The sequence below is a fragment of the Hylaeus anthracinus genome, unplaced genomic scaffold (assembly GCF_026225885.1).
Source record: "Hylaeus anthracinus isolate JK02 unplaced genomic scaffold, UHH_iyHylAnth1.0_haploid 4, whole genome shotgun sequence".
NCBI classification, from domain to species: Eukaryota; Metazoa; Arthropoda; class Insecta; order Hymenoptera; family Colletidae; genus Hylaeus; species Hylaeus anthracinus.
Window position 1 is genome coordinate 5540817 of NW_026535289.1, and position 17360 is coordinate 5558176.

The 17360-nt window shown below is 31.5% G+C and overlaps 4 protein-coding genes and 1 long non-coding RNA gene across 16 annotated transcripts; 2 read left to right on the forward strand and 3 right to left on the reverse strand.

Moving 5' to 3' along the window:
* Positions 1 to 694: 694 nt before the first annotated feature.
* LOC128894571 (uncharacterized) lies at positions 695 to 3436 on the reverse strand. The gene is made up of 2 exons (XM_054156406.1): positions 3283 to 3436; positions 695 to 1694 (listed from the first exon to the last, which is right to left on the reverse strand). The coding sequence occupies exons 1-2, from the start codon at positions 3431 to 3433 to the stop codon at positions 1021 to 1023; spliced, it is 825 nt and encodes a 274-aa protein (XP_054012381.1). The 5' UTR covers positions 3434 to 3436; the 3' UTR covers positions 695 to 1020.
* LOC128894578 (EKC/KEOPS complex subunit TP53RK) lies at positions 1103 to 4773 on the forward strand. Of its 5 annotated transcripts, none has more exons than XM_054156415.1 (4): positions 1103 to 1241; positions 3805 to 4003; positions 4082 to 4351; positions 4425 to 4773. In XM_054156415.1, the coding sequence occupies exons 2-4, from the start codon at positions 3817 to 3819 to the stop codon at positions 4670 to 4672; spliced, it is 705 nt and encodes a 234-aa protein (XP_054012390.1). In that variant the 5' UTR covers positions 1103 to 1241; positions 3805 to 3816; the 3' UTR covers positions 4673 to 4773. The 5 variants fall into 5 exon arrangements, with proteins under 5 accessions (XP_054012390.1, XP_054012392.1, XP_054012393.1 ...); XM_054156417.1 differs by lacking the exon at positions 1103 to 1241 and adding an exon at positions 2658 to 2757; XM_054156418.1 differs by lacking the exon at positions 1103 to 1241 and adding an exon at positions 2728 to 2878.
* Positions 4774 to 5466: 693 nt separating this feature from the next.
* Positions 5467 to 6471, reverse strand: LOC128894583 (GEL complex subunit OPTI). Its single transcript, XM_054156425.1, has 4 exons — positions 6232 to 6471; positions 6043 to 6146; positions 5784 to 5913; positions 5467 to 5704 (listed from the first exon to the last, which is right to left on the reverse strand). Exons 1-4 carry the CDS (start codon positions 6328 to 6330, stop codon positions 5663 to 5665), a joined length of 375 nt encoding a protein of 124 aa, XP_054012400.1. The 5' UTR covers positions 6331 to 6471; the 3' UTR covers positions 5467 to 5662.
* A 2474-nt stretch (positions 6472 to 8945) lies between these two features.
* Positions 8946 to 17242, reverse strand: LOC128894538 (F-actin-uncapping protein LRRC16A). 8 transcript variants are annotated; one of them, XR_008461591.1, is made up of 24 exons: positions 16693 to 17242; positions 16347 to 16444; positions 16210 to 16260; positions 15941 to 16134; positions 15680 to 15857; positions 15365 to 15603; positions 15198 to 15292; positions 15013 to 15054; positions 14581 to 14768; positions 14417 to 14494; positions 14008 to 14341; positions 13535 to 13931; positions 13142 to 13460; positions 12968 to 13081; positions 12678 to 12883; positions 12473 to 12560; positions 12173 to 12397; positions 12058 to 12078; positions 11778 to 11919; positions 11459 to 11708; positions 10592 to 11376; positions 10256 to 10495; positions 9349 to 10082; positions 8946 to 9274 (listed from the first exon to the last, which is right to left on the reverse strand). XR_008461591.1 is itself a non-coding variant. In XM_054156335.1 (24 exons), the coding sequence occupies exons 1-24, from the start codon at positions 16727 to 16729 to the stop codon at positions 9886 to 9888; spliced, it is 4230 nt and encodes a 1409-aa protein (XP_054012310.1). In that variant the 5' UTR covers positions 16730 to 17242; the 3' UTR covers positions 8946 to 9885. The 8 variants fall into 8 exon arrangements, 7 of the variants coding, with proteins under 7 accessions (XP_054012310.1, XP_054012309.1, XP_054012304.1 ...); XM_054156335.1 differs by having other exon boundaries at positions 8946 to 10082; positions 10592 to 10894; positions 11183 to 11376; XM_054156334.1 differs by having other exon boundaries at positions 8946 to 10082; positions 10592 to 10930; positions 11183 to 11376.
* Positions 9662 to 10451, forward strand: LOC128894588 (uncharacterized). Its single transcript, XR_008461598.1, has 3 exons — positions 9662 to 9798; positions 9903 to 10208; positions 10313 to 10451. It is a non-coding gene; the product is annotated as an uncharacterized LOC128894588 (long non-coding RNA).
* Positions 17243 to 17360: the final 118 nt, after the last annotated feature.

Sequence of the window (17360 nt, forward strand, 5' to 3'; positions counted from 1 at the left end):
TTACGAAAATCTTTAAATTTCAGAATTTTTCTCGCTAATCTATAAATAAACGTTGATTCGCTTCGCGCGAGAGGTGCATTTTAACCCTTGGACGACCATACGATACCGTTTCTCGCAGAGTACCCAATAAATTCATAGAATACAACGAAAAGTGCCACTCATTCAATGTCTTCTTGACAAATATTAGTATTTATTAGAGATCCCTACTTCACGTGTATCGAAATACCCGGGTACATGGGTAATTAATGGATCCGTGTTTTAATACGTGTATTTTTAATACACGGGTACCCGGATATCGAAATACACGGATATCCAGGTACGTGTACGTGTACATCGAAATACACGGGTACGCACATTGACTTTAACATTTATTTTAACTAATAAATAAAGTATTACAAATTGCACTAAACAATGTATTCTGTTACATTTATTCTTCTTATGTTTATATCTTTTTCATTTATTTGTTTTATTGCTTGTCAATATTTTCAAAATGAATAAGAATCATTATTTTATGTAGAATAAAAGCTTTTTTTGCATAAAAGTTTGTATATAAAACTGTGTAATTGGATACTGTACCCGTATAATTCGATGTATGCGTACCCGTGTATTTCGATGCACGTGTATTTCGATACCCGGGTACCCGTGCATTAAAAATACCCGTGTTCTTAATTCCCTAATACACGGGTACACGGTACACGTTTAATACCCGTTCAAAACCGTGATCTCTAGTATTTATGTATTTATCAGATAGATTGTCAGAAGAAATAGTATTATAACCACTTAACCATTTATTCGTCATTTTGTCGTATTTAAAGTACCAAACTTCCTCCATCTGATCTCCATTACAATAAATCTGTATATTCCCAACAATAAGTCTTAACTATCGTGGTCCTATATGAATCCTGTCGTCCAAGGGTTAAATACAGTGGACTGTGAAAGACAATTATTCTGATAGGTTCTAACCACTTTCGAAGTCGCGTACGAATAACGTCTTTGTTAAAAATATTCATTTCTGTCTTTTTACGGAGTGGCGACACTCTCGGTACTTTTCTTGTAAACCTCTTTGTAAACCAGTTCTTGCATTTGCATCCTTAGCAGCATTCTTCTATCGGCCGGTAATGTTCTTACATGAGGTAAAAGACTCATAAGGAAATAGTAATTATCATCGAAACGGTTGCCTTCTAAAGGATCCACCGTAAGACCAATGCCAGTGTCATGGTCGCCCATCAACACTTGTTCAGGTGAGATGTTTTGCAACATCATCTCGTTTTCCGTGAGGTTGTCAGAGACGCTTTGAAACTCGAGATTGTCGAAGTTCTCTTCGGGTTCTTGCTTCACGTCTATGTGATTGATGCTGTCGATCTTCAATCCGTTTTCGTTACTTATCGACAGTAGATGATTAGAGATCGTACCACGATCCTCCGCGTTTCTACTTGTTACCGACGAACCGTTCTGCAACAGCATCCCGTCGCTTTCACCCTCGCTGTGTATTCGATCGTCGTCTTGACAAGAATTACTCCGTTCCCAAATCGGAGGACGAGGTAACATTTGTTCTTTTAAAAACTGTAAACTTTTGAAATGTATCCATACCGGCCTATTACGATGGAATTTACTTTTACGGTAGACTTGGTCCTTTTTTAATTCCGCCCGAAACGTATCTCGTAAACCTTTCCATTTCGCTTTTAATACCGGTTCTGAAAAAAAAAATATGTGAAAACAATTTCGTTTCGATTACAAAAACCACGATTTGCCGTTACAGCGACTTTTACAGTTTGTTTCAAGCTAATCGAAGGATACGTGTACTAAGATTAAAGGGGCATTTCACTGTACGACGCACAAAAAAAAGCATATTTTCAATCATTTTTTTCTCAGGAACTATTGCATAAAATTGAATGAATGTTTCTTCCCTTTAAAGGTATGATTAAGGAATGTAAACAAAATTTTTTTTTTTTGGTAAAAAATATTTCGTCGTTTATTTATAAAATAATATGCATGTGTGCAAAAAAAAAAGTTTGCCGTTGGCGCAGGTGATTTTGGCTCTTCTGGTAATCTGAAACAGAAAATCGAAAAAGTTTATTAAACTATGTCGTCACACCTATCGTCGGAACCTTCAAGTAGTTGATATTTTGATTTTTACTTACAATTTCACCTGATTTACGGTACAAAAAAAGTGTTTCTTTTTTCTCTCTTTCACAAGAAACGCTACCATTTTGTTTATTTTCGATGAAATAAATAAGTGGAGGTTCCGACTATAGGTGTGACGACATAGTTTAATAAACTTTTTCGATTTTCTGTTTCAGATTACCAGGAGAGCCAAAATCACTTGCGCCAGCGGTAAACTTTTTTTTTTGCGCACATTATTTTGTAAATAAATGACGAGATATTTTTTACCAAAAAAAAAATGTTTTTTATTTACTTTCCTTAATCATACCTTTAAAGAGAAAAAACATTCATTCAATTTTACGCAATAGTTCCTGAGAAAAAAATGATTGAAAATATGCTTTTTTTTTGTGCGTTCACAGTGAAATGCCCCCTTAAAACTTTTTTTTTGTCCTGTATATAATATATACAATATATATACAATTAAAAATTAATATAATCTATTCAGAATTTAAATAAAAGATTTCAGAAGGGGCAAAAGTGATTCATAAAAACGACAGATGACATTTATTGACTATGCTCACGCGCATGCGGTTTTATCAACACTCAACTTTGAAGTCGCATTTTAAATCATCTCGTGGTGTAATACTATAAATAGTAAGAAGTCGTAAGTTAGCAATATTCTGTAGAATCAAATTTTGTCCGACTGTAATGTTTTCAAGTTAGATTCAGCACTTGAATTCATTAATATACTTGGGTAACGAGACGTCATGAAAAAGTGAGGTTAACTAGACTGCAATTCGTATGTGCGAGTACGCGATATTATGCTTCTGAAAAACGGTGTCGTCACTCTTGAAATAGTTACATCTTTCTTGTACAATAATTAAAGGAGATCGTACAAAAATTTTCCGCGACAATGAAAACGATCACGTTTACATGCTTTACATAATAGTGTAATAGAAATTAGTAAACAAGTATAGATTGTCAAATATTATTTGATTATGGAATTATACAGAATTATCATGTACAATCAAAGTGATCATTTGTTACAATAATATTGACACATACTCGAGGACAATTGTCATCTGCTAGAGGGACAAATAAATTCTCAACTGTGCAACGAATGACGAAAAAGCGCGCGCGAACGATATACATGATAAACGATTTTATCAATGCACCTACTGGGCAACTTGAATATCGATGCAATTTCCATCCAAACGCGGTTCGTCACCTCGCGATTGTGATAAGAGATATGTCTTTGGTTCCAAAGCGCTGGCCGCTTATAAACTTCGGCGATTAGCCGATTCGCGTCCATCTTCACTTCGTCCCTCATATCTACCGGTTTCAACAAAAGATCGGATTTTTTTTCGTAAGAACAACAAGACAAGAAACACGGGTATTAGCTTGTCAATCCGATGGGAACAAAGTACGGGCGAATACTAGCGCTGGGATAGCGATTAGCGCGCAGGACGCTCTCGGGTAACGATCGATTCGCGTTTCGCCCTCATCTTGCCCTTGCTAGCGCGAGCAACTTCATCTTTACATTCTCGCAACTCCAAGCATACTATTTACGCGCATCTCGCAACCTGAAATTCGAATATTTTCCTCAATGAAATATATCATGAGAAATCGCATTACGTACGCAAGTACAATAGTTAAAATTATCATAATTGCTAAATCTAAACTTTAATACACATATTACAGGTAATAAAAATCATGCACGGGTTTGAATTAATAGCTCAAGGTGCGGAGGCTCGAGTTTATAAGGGCGTTTATTTAGGAAAGCCAACATTAGTAAAAGAGCGATTCGAAAAGAAATATCGACATGTAGATTTGGATAATCGCCTCACGAAGGATCGAATAAAAGCTGAATGTCGTGCTATTATTCGCGCTAAAGCCGCTGGTGAGATAGCGATGGCAAAAATAGGGTAAAGTATTTTTTTTCTAGCTTTGTATATTTACACTTCTTTTTTCTTTTAAGGAGTAGTAACGCCAGCTGTATACTTCGTACATTTAGAGCGTCGATGCATTTATATGGAGTATATAGAAAATGCAGTTGTACTAAAAGACTTTATAGGAAAGAATGTTGCAAAGGATGTAAATATTGAACATTTATCGAAGTTTATAGCACGAGGTTTAGGTGTCCTTATTGCCAAATTGCATTCCAAAAATATAATTCACGGGGATTTGACCACTTCGAATATACTTTTACAAAACGTTGGCGAAGATGTAAACATTGAAAAATGTGACGGTAGGCGGCCATTGTATTTCAATTATTGTAATCTATCTTGCAGTAATACTATTTCTTATTTTTTTTTTTATAGCCACAAACAAGTTTGTTGTAATAGATTTTGGATTAGCTCGCGTAGAGTCGAGCGTCGAAGATAAAGCAGTTGATTTGTACGTCCTCGAACGGTCGCTACTTAGTGCACATTCTGAAATACCGTTACTATTTTTAGAAATATTTAACACTTATCAGAAACATTATATAAACAAAATACAATGCAAAGAGGTTGTTTCTAAATACAAAGACGTACAAGCACGAGGACGGAAACGGTTGATGGTCGGATGATCCCGATATTTTTACGAATGTATTAAACACATTTTATTAACATATTTTTAATAACTTATACATGTAAATATACTTAAATAAACCTTTTGTGTAAAACTTGAGCGGTGTTATTTTATTCGTTATTAACTATTTTAACACCCAATATCGATTGTTTTAAATGCTAATAACTATATACATGCTGTGTTTTTTAAAAAAGTGATTAGTCATTTGTTATAAAATTTTTAATAGTTTTATTTATTATTTAGATAAAAAGTTATATAAACCAATATTGATAATGAAATTGAAATATATATTAATTTACATTAATATTTCGATTTTCTGTATAACTGCATTGTACTTGTCAAGACATGAATTGGAATTAATAACAATTTCTCGTTAAATATCCTAGTAATTAAGTAGAAAAAAGTATTGAGCATACAAATTTCATTAATCATAAGCAAAATGTTAAACCTGACCAAATATTGAGCAATTTGGTTATTCTAACTGGTTAATTATATTAAATATCTGTATATGTATATAATCTGATTTGGTATATGCAATATGTAACTTGTTAGAGCAATATTTTACAGCATTTACTTAAAACAATTAATTCTCTGTCAATGCTTTGATGTATATATAGGATATTAAAGTATTCCATAACATTAAAAAAAAATATTCTTAATAACAAATAATTGATCTTTAAAATATAGTACATGAGAGTCTCCACAAATACATAACTTTTAAGTGGATAAATATTTCTTATACAACAATGTTTAACTATATGTAACAAAGTACGTAGGTAAACATTTTACAAATCGAATATTACATCTCATGTTTATTAAATGCGCTACAAATTCGAGGAGCAAATCAGCTATATAAAGGATGATTGTTTTCCACAAAAATGTTTATAATGCAATTTCCATGTATGTATAAAGCACTTGATCTGTGAAAATTATTATATGCATTTATATTTTTATCAGTCAAGTTACCATTGGTATATGATAAAAATGATCAGTCAAAATGCAGTCCTGTATATATAATGATCCAAGTTACCTATAAACAATAATTTTATTGTAAAATCTATAATAAACCAAATATTTAAATCGGATGATATTCAAACACTTCAAGTTACCAAAAAGCCAGCAAACGAGGTCATAAAACCTTCCTTAGTTAATTCCCATACACCACCAAATTCCTCTTCATCGATTTGTTGAAAGTTACTGAAGTACAAGTATGTAACGCCTGCATTAACTAATACAAATCTGAAATGTAAATTATAACTTTCAAGCGTAATTCAATTTGTAGTAGGAATTTAATTAGAGATTAACAATCTCTAAAATTACGTGGTAGTCAATATGTTATCGTGTAGAGATATGACAAATGAAACTTACAGTAATAGAGCTATGAAACCTTTTAAAGGTATGAGACCCCATCCTATACCAACTATAATTCCAATTGCTTGTCTAGCCCAATATATAACGTCAAGAAATTCTTCCTATTACAATGAAAGATAAGTTATTTATAGACAAAATCATGAAAACGAGTAGAAACTTAATTAATTTAAGTGTGGTTATGTTTACTTTATCCGGCCATTCGGAGTTCGCTGTTATCGCACGTGTCCAAACGCTTAATTCACATTTACCACCGTTTCCGATCTTTTCAGATTTTGAACGCGACATTTCTACACCTCCTCAACTTAACAACATAAATTGTACAATAAAATTCATTAGCATCTCCTAGGTAAACGGTACATGCACACCTTATTCCCTTCAATCTAATCTTTCACTACAATACTTCTTCCAACTCTTGAATTATGGAAATGTGCCAGATTCCATACAATTTTTCACGCACGCGCACTAAGGTGTTTTGACTCTTTACGAAACCCTACTATATTTATTTCTATAAATGTTACTTAAGTATTTTTTAATTCTCAATGCTTATAAAAAGATTTATTATCGATAAAAATATATTCGTGAAGATATTAATATCATCATCAGTACATTATATGTCATTAAAGAATTTCTTTAAATTTTGCTTCTTTTAAATATTTAACAACAATGAATTGTTATATGATTTATGTAATATGTTCTATTACAATATTATAAAGATATACAATAAACACTCAAGACTTGGTGCATTTTGTTCCTGAAAACTTGTTGAAACATTAATAAAACAGAATACAAAATCTTTTTGTAGTACGTATATATTTTCTAAAATTAAATTGTAAAAATCATTTAAACATGTAGGGTTATTAATGTACCTATTAAAAAAAACTATCAGTGTCATGTATGTAATAGGAGTCTTTATTTACTAGCGAATTATATTGCATAGTTAAAAAGGCACGTATCAAAATCTGCTGCAAATACTGATACCAATCTTTGTTCTTTTATATTGAGTAACATACTATGTAGATAGTAATATATACATAGCAATTTAATAGCAAATTTTGAGACATGCCTAATTGTACAACATATGTATATATGTATATATATAAGTGTAAATACAGGAATGTATTGAAGAAAGAATATATATAAATATTATATCATACACTCATTAGTACATACATACTGCAGATACATTCAATATATTTACATACTAAAATATTGTCTATTACAGGTGATTTTTATTGGTGTACAAAGTTATAATTAATATTAAAGTAATAGTAAAATAATAATATATATGTATTATATAAAAGAACACTATTTTGAAGTTTACAATATTCTTGAATGTATGTTGTGTAACTTAAAATTTATATAAATGCCTTAGATTGGAGTATAATGAATTTTGATGGATATACAAAATCATTATATTTTTGGCACAATAGGTTAAATTTCGTTTTCTTACATTATACATATATAACTTCATGTAATAATGATGCATTCTTATAAGCATATAATGAATTGTATTTCTATATTTTAAAAAACCACCTGCAACATAACATGTATACAAATTGTTAACTGTATGCACTTATGTCAATGTACAAGTCCATACATGTTTACAAGTAAATACCATTGGAATAATTAAATTATACGTTTGTTAACCATTACTCTAACCATACAATTATTAAGTAACTTCACGATTAACTACCGTGTGATACTGATTCATTTGCGCTATGAAAATTTCTTACATTGATTTAATAGGGCATATAACTTGCTGTTATATTTATCACTTTAATTTACGTTGGTTTATTGATTTAGTATGATTAGTTGTATAAGGAAAGATGCATTTGAACAGTTAATTGTTAGATTTTATGTTTAATGTCTGCTTATGTCATCCATGAGTTTAAATATAATGATTAGTATGTTGGACATAACTCAGATCTGGCAGAATAGTACAGTAATTATATTTTCCTTTAGATTCTTTAATTATACTGAGAAATGAAAGTGTTCAATTTAACATGCAATGTCGTCATCAAGAACATGTTTCTACATATCTGTATGCAAAAGGACACGTATATATATACTCTGTTATTTATGCTTATTAGTACAAATTGAAAATGAAATCGATGTTCAAATACTTATTTGACTTTGAGAATTGTAATCGTAATCATCGCTAATTTACCTATGCGTAACTTTTTATACACGTGTATGTACATAGGTTCCTTCCTATCAAAAAACTAGTTTTCAATATACTTATATATGTCGGAGTGTGTTACATTTATATTTATCAATATATTCTTATATAATACAAAAAAGTTGTTTGTGAAAAAGCTTTTCCTTTTGAAGGAGAACACATAGAAGAAGGGCTTTAGTAAATTATTTTCGATTATCGTATATCTTTAACAAGGTATAAAATAGTAAATATAACTTACAAATGTTGCAAAGAAATGCTTGAAATACAATAATAACCAATAACGTCTTTCTAATCATTTTACTTGAAAGTTTTATGTTTCAACATTGATACCATCATATGTACATGGTACATGTGTGTCGAATCTTTATGTGTTTTATCACTTAACTCTAATAAATCATCGACTTCGCCGCTGACAGTTTCGTCCTATAAAATTTTATTTAAATTTGACCCTATTGTATGGAAAACGAAGACATTTGCTAATTTATAGAATAATGTTATATGGCACACAGCATACATTCAATGATTCTTAAAGTTTGGTTTTGTGCATTTTTCAATTCCAATGGTAAATATTGTATCGGGAAAAGTTTTTTAAAAATATGAAATAATTTAATAAAAACTGTGTGAAAATAAAGTATGACTAATATGGCTTAAATAAAAATTTGCATTTTTTTAAATCACAGGCCTTTTACAATTGTGTTTTTAGAAAATACATCAGAGTAGGTATTGCAAACTTAAAAAATTTAATTTCGGAAGACATTCCATATATTCGATTAAATAATTTTAGTAAACCTTTCTTTTATTGCGATAAGTATAGGTTATGCTGTTCTTTATACAATAGAACAGCTGTCATGTATTTAAAATAATTAAAATTATATAATTAATAGTATAGTTCAGACAGTCTGTTACTTGAAATGTACAGACAAACAATATATAAATATTTAAATGTTAAAACAAATATAATGCGATTCGTCATTCAAATAATATCATCGTGAATAGCAAACAATTCTTTCTTAAAAATCCGAAGGAATGTAGAAGCGTAAAATATATTCTCTGTGGAAGTGTGAATTTGTAACTTACTATAATAAAAATAATAAACGATTTTAGTACATTAAATAGATACTTACTGCTAAATTAAGATAAGCTGCGTTAGCAGTGTAGTTTTATGAAAAACTATAATAAGATTTGTAATGCCACCTTAATAATAGATTAGTAATTTCTATAGAGACCCTCAATACCCTGTCTCTAACATCGTTAGCACTTGCCCCGCATTTGACTTCATATGGCACAAGTACGAACGCATCACTTTGCATATATTTGTGCCCAGTATAAAATATTATGACAAAAATTGTCTCAAGAAGTAACCAATCATTAACATTGACTTTCAAATTGCTACTGCTTTAAGTCACGGTCAAACGTCAACTACGTCATCATTATTATAGTTAAAATTTGAATCACGTAAAAATGAAGTACGTCGAAGTTTATAATTTATATGATTTTCTTCAACCGTTTTCGGCACTTCCGTTACCTGAAAATGTAACGAATTACACATATACGATTATATATTAAACAAATAGGTGACGTTTCATCAACAGTTAATATGCTTCAACAAGTTCTTTTGTGTGTTATGTCAACGATAGGTTACATGTACAAAATAAAAAATATTAACTCGTATTAATAGGCTCCAAGCGCAACAACAAATTTTGTAAGCTTTTACAAAAGGTCTCAGGGATAGAATTTGAAACATTGCAAAAAAAAAAAAAATAAAAAACAAAAAGAAACATTACATGAAATACCTTGGCATCTGGTTGGTTGATAGAACGTTGAAGCACCGACCTCCATGCTGCAGGTGCGGTATGCTCTAAAATAATATGTACAGCAAGGCTCCTTAATTTAAGGGTTCAACATGCATATTTGCAATGTACTCGAAATTATAAAGCAATTTATAATTTATTGAAAGTGATGCGTGAATTGAGTCGTGTACCAGGTAACTATATACGATCAACGTGCAATAGGAAAAACATTTTTGTTTACCATTTTCTTTCCTCTCTGTTTTACTCTTGTTTAAACTAGCTGCTAATTCTCTGACAGATCTTTTCTCTACACTTGTATTACTTAAAGAACTAGCAGTGCTACTTGCTGATAACGTCGGTGGCAGTGAAGCCGGACCACTAACGCCACTATCTGTCGATTCATCGAGAGCATCACCTGAATCAGGCGTATTCCCTGCTGAAGTATTTGGACTAGAACCATCGCTTAATAAATTAAATTCGCCTACAAAATTAAATTAAATGTTTTATAATAAAGCTGCAATAACGAGGCATACAATACACTGATATAAATTACGTGGTATATAATTTGATAATTTACCAGATTTTCTATCAGTAGCCATACTCCAAGGTCTTGGTTTCGGAGCTGTCGCAGGTGGTGTTAGTTTACTTTTCGAAAGAACACCATTACTTTTTCCATCATTCGTGGAACTACATCCTTTAGTTGAAGGTTTTAATACTGGAGATTTCGATGCTTCCGAATTACTTTTTGTACTACTGCCATTTGTTGGACTTCGAAGATCAAAACCTGTTGACCTCAGTTTAAGAGAAGGCAGAGGTTGACTTGCAGATTTGTCCACTTCCATGCCAGATTTTTTCGTTAAACTTTTTCTGCTTTCGTAATCTTTAGGAACAGACGTTGCAAGAGATACATCCCTATCTAAAGAATTTGCAGCAGTTGTTAGTTGTAACATTTTAACATTTTCATCTGAATCCCGCAAACTACGTGAATTTGTACCAGATCCAGTAATCGGTAATGTGCTACGTTTAGAAATGTCAGCAGAAGTACTGACAATACTATTACTACTCGTATCTTTATTACTACCAGATTTCGCAACAATTCTTTCGTGATTTTGATCATTATCAGTCGTATTCCGTCGAGCTAATGGAGATGCAGTTAATGGTGAATCACCTTGAGATCTCCTACCGACGAGAGGCGAAAATTTTTCCAAATTATCACTGGACCGCGATCGTGGTGTAGGTTCGAGAAGCGTTTTTAACATTGGAGAACTGCAACCAGGCTTCTTATCCGTGTCAGGTGGAATACTTTTGTGACTTGCAAGAGATAAATTCGGACTACCATCAGTCGGGAACGTATGTAAGGAGCTGCAGTTTAATCGAACAAAAATAAATTAATGCACACAATTTGTATTAAAAAAGCTATGAGTAACATTTCTAAACATAATACCTATCATCGCTTGTTGGAGATATAAGAGGAGTTGTTGGCGTAGTTGGTCGAAAGAATACATCAAGGCCTTCTCCAAGAGCTAGACCATCCACCTGTTGATCGGGTCTCAACATTGGCCTTGTAGGTGCTCTAGTCTTTGTTCTGCGTGGTCTAGATTTTACTAAATGTTGTAGTTGTTGACCCACGGTATTAGGTAATTCAGAAACAGAATCTAATGATTCTGTTAAAGAATGTTCTGTTTCTGAAATAGCTAAAACAACTTCGTAATTAATTTAAAAATTATACATGTATCAAATACATATGTTAAAATGATATTAACCTTCTGCTTGACTTTTTGGCAGTGATGGTAGTAGGTCAGGAATATCATCAGCAGAAAGTCCTTCAACGGAATCGACTACAGATTTAGGTCGTAATTTTCTTCCATGTAAACTTTTACGTTTGTTTGACAGATGTGGAGTGGCCTAAGTATAACAATGATATATATATATACATATATATATAATTACTATATTATATGTACAATACATTGAGAGATGATGAAAAACTAAAATGATAAATGAACTTTGTTTTTAACCATGTGATTATTTAACCATACTTACAAGATTCAAATAATCCAATTTCTAGATAGACATGAAACCATATCATAATTACTATAATAACTATTATCTGAGTATAAAGCGCGAATATTAATGTCACGAAATCATGTTTACTTACCATTGGAGACTGATCGCTAGAACACTGACCAATAGAATTCACAAGCGAATAAGTTTCTGGTGGACAGTCATCTTCTGATGCAAGACTGGTTCTACCAATGGGTAATGTTGTAGAAACACCTACTGTACTTGTAACACCTATGACGCTTCCGCTACTCATTGAACCAGCACTAGGCCGTAATACATCTGGAGTGCTACTTCTTGTTCTACTATCGCAATCGCCAATCTAAGAATGTCAATGTACAAATCAGAAAATTTTTAGAATAATTTAAAAACTTATTTTTCTATTTATTATACTCACCAAATTTTTATAACTTCTTGATAACGATTCAATTACTTCATCTGTTATTCTGTCAGATACATGTGAAGCAACAGCTAAATTTAATTCGCTAAAAAAAAATTAATACTTGGATAAATTCAGCCATAGTTGTTTAATAAAAGTATTATCGAAATAATTAATTTCAAAAACTTTTCTTTTTAATATAATAAGTAATTTTAATCCGTACTTCACTCTATTGACTATGTCTGCTCCAGCTTGTTCTGTGATAGTAGTGTGTATGAATTCATTGCTGATTTGATTTTTTTCTTTGCAGCTGTTACGTAGATCATCTTCAACGGCAATTGATTCGCTCTCATCTCCTCTGATTACCGTTTGTGAAAGTATGGTAGGACATTGTTCATTTGCACATTTTACCATAGCGTCTAAAGAATCCTACATTCGAGTTCAAATATTTTTAATTATGTTTCAAAAAATAATATCAATCGTTATGTATAAAAAAACACGTAAAATAGATACCTGTAAATATGCTGTTACAACTTTATGAAGTTCGTTCGCCATATCATGTAATTTCAACTCAATTGGATTATTTTCATCTCGTCGTTGAAGGACTTCGTGCAATCTCGGGAGAAGCTGAAAATATTACTTTCGTAAGGTTACGTTCTGAATTTCTTTATGTTCATTTATTTGTACCTGTTTAGAATTATCTGCATCTTGTATAAGTCCAGTTGCAAAATTAATATCATTATTAGCATCACAGCTTTCTGCAGCAATAGCTTTAATAGTGTCTTGAGTTTGAACAACAAGCCTATCAACCATTTGTTGCGTAGAGCTTAATAGAAAACCTTGTTGCAGCCTGAAGGCCTGTCCGTGACTATATTTGCAAGGAGTAACATTTCTTTGTAAAAGATCTTGTATTTTTTTTGCTAACTGTTCCGTTTTTTCAGCAGAAGTTTTCATACAAGGTTGTAGGTCAAAGATTGGAAATGGCATGTGCCTCACGCTACAATTTCTATGATAGGATACCATATAATTAAGGAGACTATTAATATATAATTACGTTATGAATATGAGAAATAAACATACTTTTCTAAAGCATGAACAATGTCGGCATAACCTTGGAGTGTAATATTATTTTTATCATAAATAATGGTCCTCAAATGATTGTTAATTTGTAGTGCTTTCGCTAATAATCTTGCACCAGGATCTCCAATTTGATTACCACTAATATCTATAGTATGAAGACATGTATTACTACCAAGAGCATTAATAAGATTATAGAGATCAGACTTTAATCGAGAATCTGGTAAATGTAATGCTTGTAAAACGCAATCGTCTTCTTGAAGCATTTGTACCAGGGCATCCATTACAATAGCAATATGTTTGCTTTTCATACCAACGGTATTACGACCCATGTATAATTGTTTTATAGATTTATTTTTCCCTACAGCAGTTATTACTTGTGCTAGATCAACATCCATATCTGGAAAGAAACAAAAATAGAACATAGAATTCCAAAATTTCGTACTGATATTTTTTCAAATGTAAGCCATTCGTACTGCTGTCTGAAATATCCAGTGATGCTATGCAACGCACGCCATGTATACACGACTCCAACACGTGAGCACCCATGGAACCCAAGTTGTTTCCACTCATATCGAGTTCCAAACCAACTGTGCTTTCATTGCATGCCAAACCAAGTAATAAATGCTTCAATGCTTCTAGTGGTAATTTGCAACAAGATATATTTAAGTACTTCAATGAAAGTGTAGCTGTAAAGAACTGCTTAAAGCTGGGAGGTATTTCTTTGGTCTTCTTGCTTGAAAAAGAGTTGCGAGCGACATTTAAATGGACTAGATTAGTTGCACAACCCCGTAATAAAGCACCAAACAGCTGAATAACAAATGCAAACATTAAAATTCTCATTTATCGTGTTACAATTTTGTATGTACTAAGTTGAATACTTACACATTCCAGTGTAGTATCTGTACCACTTAGATCTAAATGAGTTAGGCTATTAGGTTGTGCCAGAAAGTTGCACAAATTCTGCAAACAAATACACGATTTGTGTAAATTTATTATAAGTAATAAATTATTGTATTAAATGTCACATTCTTATGTAACACACTTACATTGATATCATCTTTTAAAGAGTTTTCTGAAAGATTCAAATATTGCAAACTAGTTGGCATGCTTCTATTTAAACTTAGTGCATGTGCAATTTGACTTATTCCTTTTCCTGTTAGTCCACAATGTGCGAAATTTAATTTTTGTAAACCTTTAGGTAGTTTTCCAATAGGTCCGCTTAAATGTGCACCTCCTTAAAAATAATATTACCATAAATAATACCATTAATTGACACACATATTTATTACTCTAAAACGTTCAACTAATTATTCGTATTCATATTAAATTAAGCACAATATAACATATAATGTTGCATATACATATATTAGTGGAATATCTAAACAGAAGATTACATGTTTAAGTACAAAAGGATGAGGAGTAATTTAATTAAAAAACACTAGTAAAGGTATCGGAAATAGTGATGGTTATTTGCACACCTTGCATTAACTTGGCAATTATTCCACACAAGCTAGAGACTCCTACAAAAATATAAAAAATAAATGTGTACAGGAGTATGTTTAAGTGTTTTAAAAACATACAAAAGTATAAAAAATTTAAAACATTAAATGAATCTACCACAAGGAGGAGATCTAAAATAGAGATCTCAATATATAATGCTTACCTTTATCTTCAATAGTATTATGTGATAGATCAATAGTTTGCAACATTGTATTAGCATTAGAAATTAGAGCTAACGATAGTTTGTGCGCAAAATCCCTAAAAAGAATCTTTTTAAAATTTCGTTTACTAAAATTACTTTCACAAAATTCATGCATCATTGAATTTTACCACTTAATTCCAAGATTATCTAAATAAAGTTCCTGAATGGAAAGAGATCTGCGCATAACGTGTAATAATCTTTCCAAAGGTTCATGACTTAATTTAAGATGAGATGCTCGTAGCTTTGTAAACCAAGTGTTATATTCCAAGGCAGAAATGATTGGCACCAAATCTTTCTGATCTAAGTGATCGAAATCTCTTAAATTTAATTCCCTTGTGTCGTGAGAGAGGTATATTGTATCAACATCCTGTAAATTGATAACTTCTTCAACAAAAATTCAGTAACAAAAGTACCATTATTTTCGCACGTTTTAAAAATATTACCCAAGCGACTTCTTCTCTGTATGGTACACCATGTAAATCACACATGCATGCATATTGGGTCGAGAATCCACCACACGGTCCTGTATGTCTTGTTGCTTCTGTACTTCTAGCTAATTCGCTACCTCTTATACTCTGCAATCTACTAGCTGGTATTACTTCTATTTTCCTTATAATATAACTATAAAAAGGATTTTACCATTAATGATACTATATCAATTCTATAGTAACTACAAATAAATATGCAAGAAAGTAAACACATACTTTAGTGGAACCGTGGGAAAGATATTTCGAATTGCAGTGTGTAAGGCCTCAATCATTGCATCTACTTCTGTGGTATCTGCACCTGCTCCTGTAGTAGTAAAATTGTAATACCTTTCTCCGACAGTCAAAGATAACTGATTCGATCTTTTGGATTCTATAGATGTTATTTCTAAATAATGGAAATGGCAGTCGAGCTACAAATTAATACACAATTAATAAAATAATCATACACTTTTATCTGCTATAATGAAACAATCATTTAATCTTACCCTTGTGGGTACTTTGGCCGTTAAAAGAAAGAGACGGCATGGTGAAAAAACCTTAAATTATAAAAATATAATTAAAGGACCATAATAAACAACTAAATTCTTGCCATAATAGTTTTGACATATCAATTATAACTTACTAGAACACGATTTTCTTGTTTATCCTGCTTTGTTTCCAATTTCACAACGTTTTTTAGTAATATCTTGACGTGCTTACCGAGTAATGCTTTAACCGATTCTATAAAGGATGAATCATTTATAAGCAAACGATATCGAATACAGCATAATATAAAATGTGCGAAACAGAAATATTTATGAAATTGTGTCATAACCCAATTTGCATACTTGTGATATAAAAGGAACAACTATTACAGTTTTAATAAACATTATTGGAACGTGATTACTCGAAAGAATAAATAATATATATTATTTCGTTGTATGACAGTTCCATGATACGAACGTAAACATTCAGACATCAAGACAAACCGTTTAAATCTTTCGTAAGTTGCGATCTGGTTGACATTTTGCTAGTCGTCTTATTTTTCAAACATAACCGAACTCATTTAAGACATCGTTTTTTCTGTCACCCAGTGACTCAACTTTTACGTCTTTCTTAAAAAAATGTTAGTGTAAAGGGCGATGTCACGAAACTATAAAGCAGAATAGCCGCCATATTAGCACCTGCCCGCGAACCATACTATTCCATTCCGGTCCGTTCCATCATTACAAGTAATTGCAAGTAATTATACTGTCTTGGATGATTTCTGACGATATTACTTTTATTGTAATTTTAGTAACAGTAGAGAAGAAACTAACGTACATAGGATTTATAGTTTATACATATAATAATTCTTATATGTCGTTACTATTTTGTAATAAAACAGGATTTTCAGACATGTAATCTTTAAAGTACAGCTAATATATTGTATTTCTTTATAATAACATTTTAATACACGTTTGATTATCCAAATAGCGCATAAACCAAAGTTTATCTTAAAAAAATTAATGCATTTCGTGGTAGTATTTTACCTATTGTAAGAGTAGGTATATTCGTTCTTTTCGAAATACAGGGGGAAAAAGATATGTATACAAAATTGCAATAGATCATAAGCTTTCTAAATTTGATGTATAGCTACGATAATAAATATAGTATA

Bases quoted from the DNA above. Each gene is read 5' to 3' on its own strand.
- LOC128894571 (XM_054156406.1), bottom strand. From the start codon at position 3,433: ATGAGGGACGAAGTGAAGATGGACGCGAATCGGCTAATCGCCGAAGTT. The intron at 1,695-3,282 runs GTAGGTGCATTG...TTTTTTTTTCAG, and splicing joins ATCGATATTCAAGTTGCCCA to AACCGGTATTAAAAGCGAAA.
- LOC128894578 (XM_054156415.1), top strand. From the start codon at position 3,817: ATGCACGGGTTTGAATTAATAGCTCAAGGTGCGGAGGCTCGAGTTTAT. The intron at 4,004-4,081 runs GTGAGATAGCGA...TTTTCTTTTAAG, and splicing joins TATTCGCGCTAAAGCCGCTG to GAGTAGTAACGCCAGCTGTA. The intron at 4,352-4,424 runs GTAGGCGGCCAT...TTTTTTTTATAG, and splicing joins AAACATTGAAAAATGTGACG to CCACAAACAAGTTTGTTGTA.
- LOC128894583 (XM_054156425.1), bottom strand. From the start codon at position 6,330: ATGTCGCGTTCAAAATCTGAAAAGATCGGAAACGGTGGTAAATGTGAA. The intron at 6,147-6,231 runs GTAAACATAACC...TCATTGTAATAG, and splicing joins ACTCCGAATGGCCGGATAAA to GAAGAATTTCTTGACGTTAT. The intron at 5,705-5,783 runs GTAACTTGAAGT...TATTGTTTATAG, and splicing joins CCTCGTTTGCTGGCTTTTTG to GTAACTTGGATCATTATATA.
- LOC128894538 (XM_054156328.1), bottom strand. From the start codon at position 16,729: ATGTCAACCAGATCGCAACTTACGAAAGATTTAAACG. The intron at 16,261-16,346 runs GTAAGTTATAAT...TTATAATTTAAG, and splicing joins AACAAGAAAATCGTGTTCTA to GTTTTTTCACCATGCCGTCT. The intron at 15,858-15,940 runs GTATGTGTTTAC...TCCTTTTTATAG, and splicing joins TTTCCCACGGTTCCACTAAA to TTATATTATAAGGAAAATAG.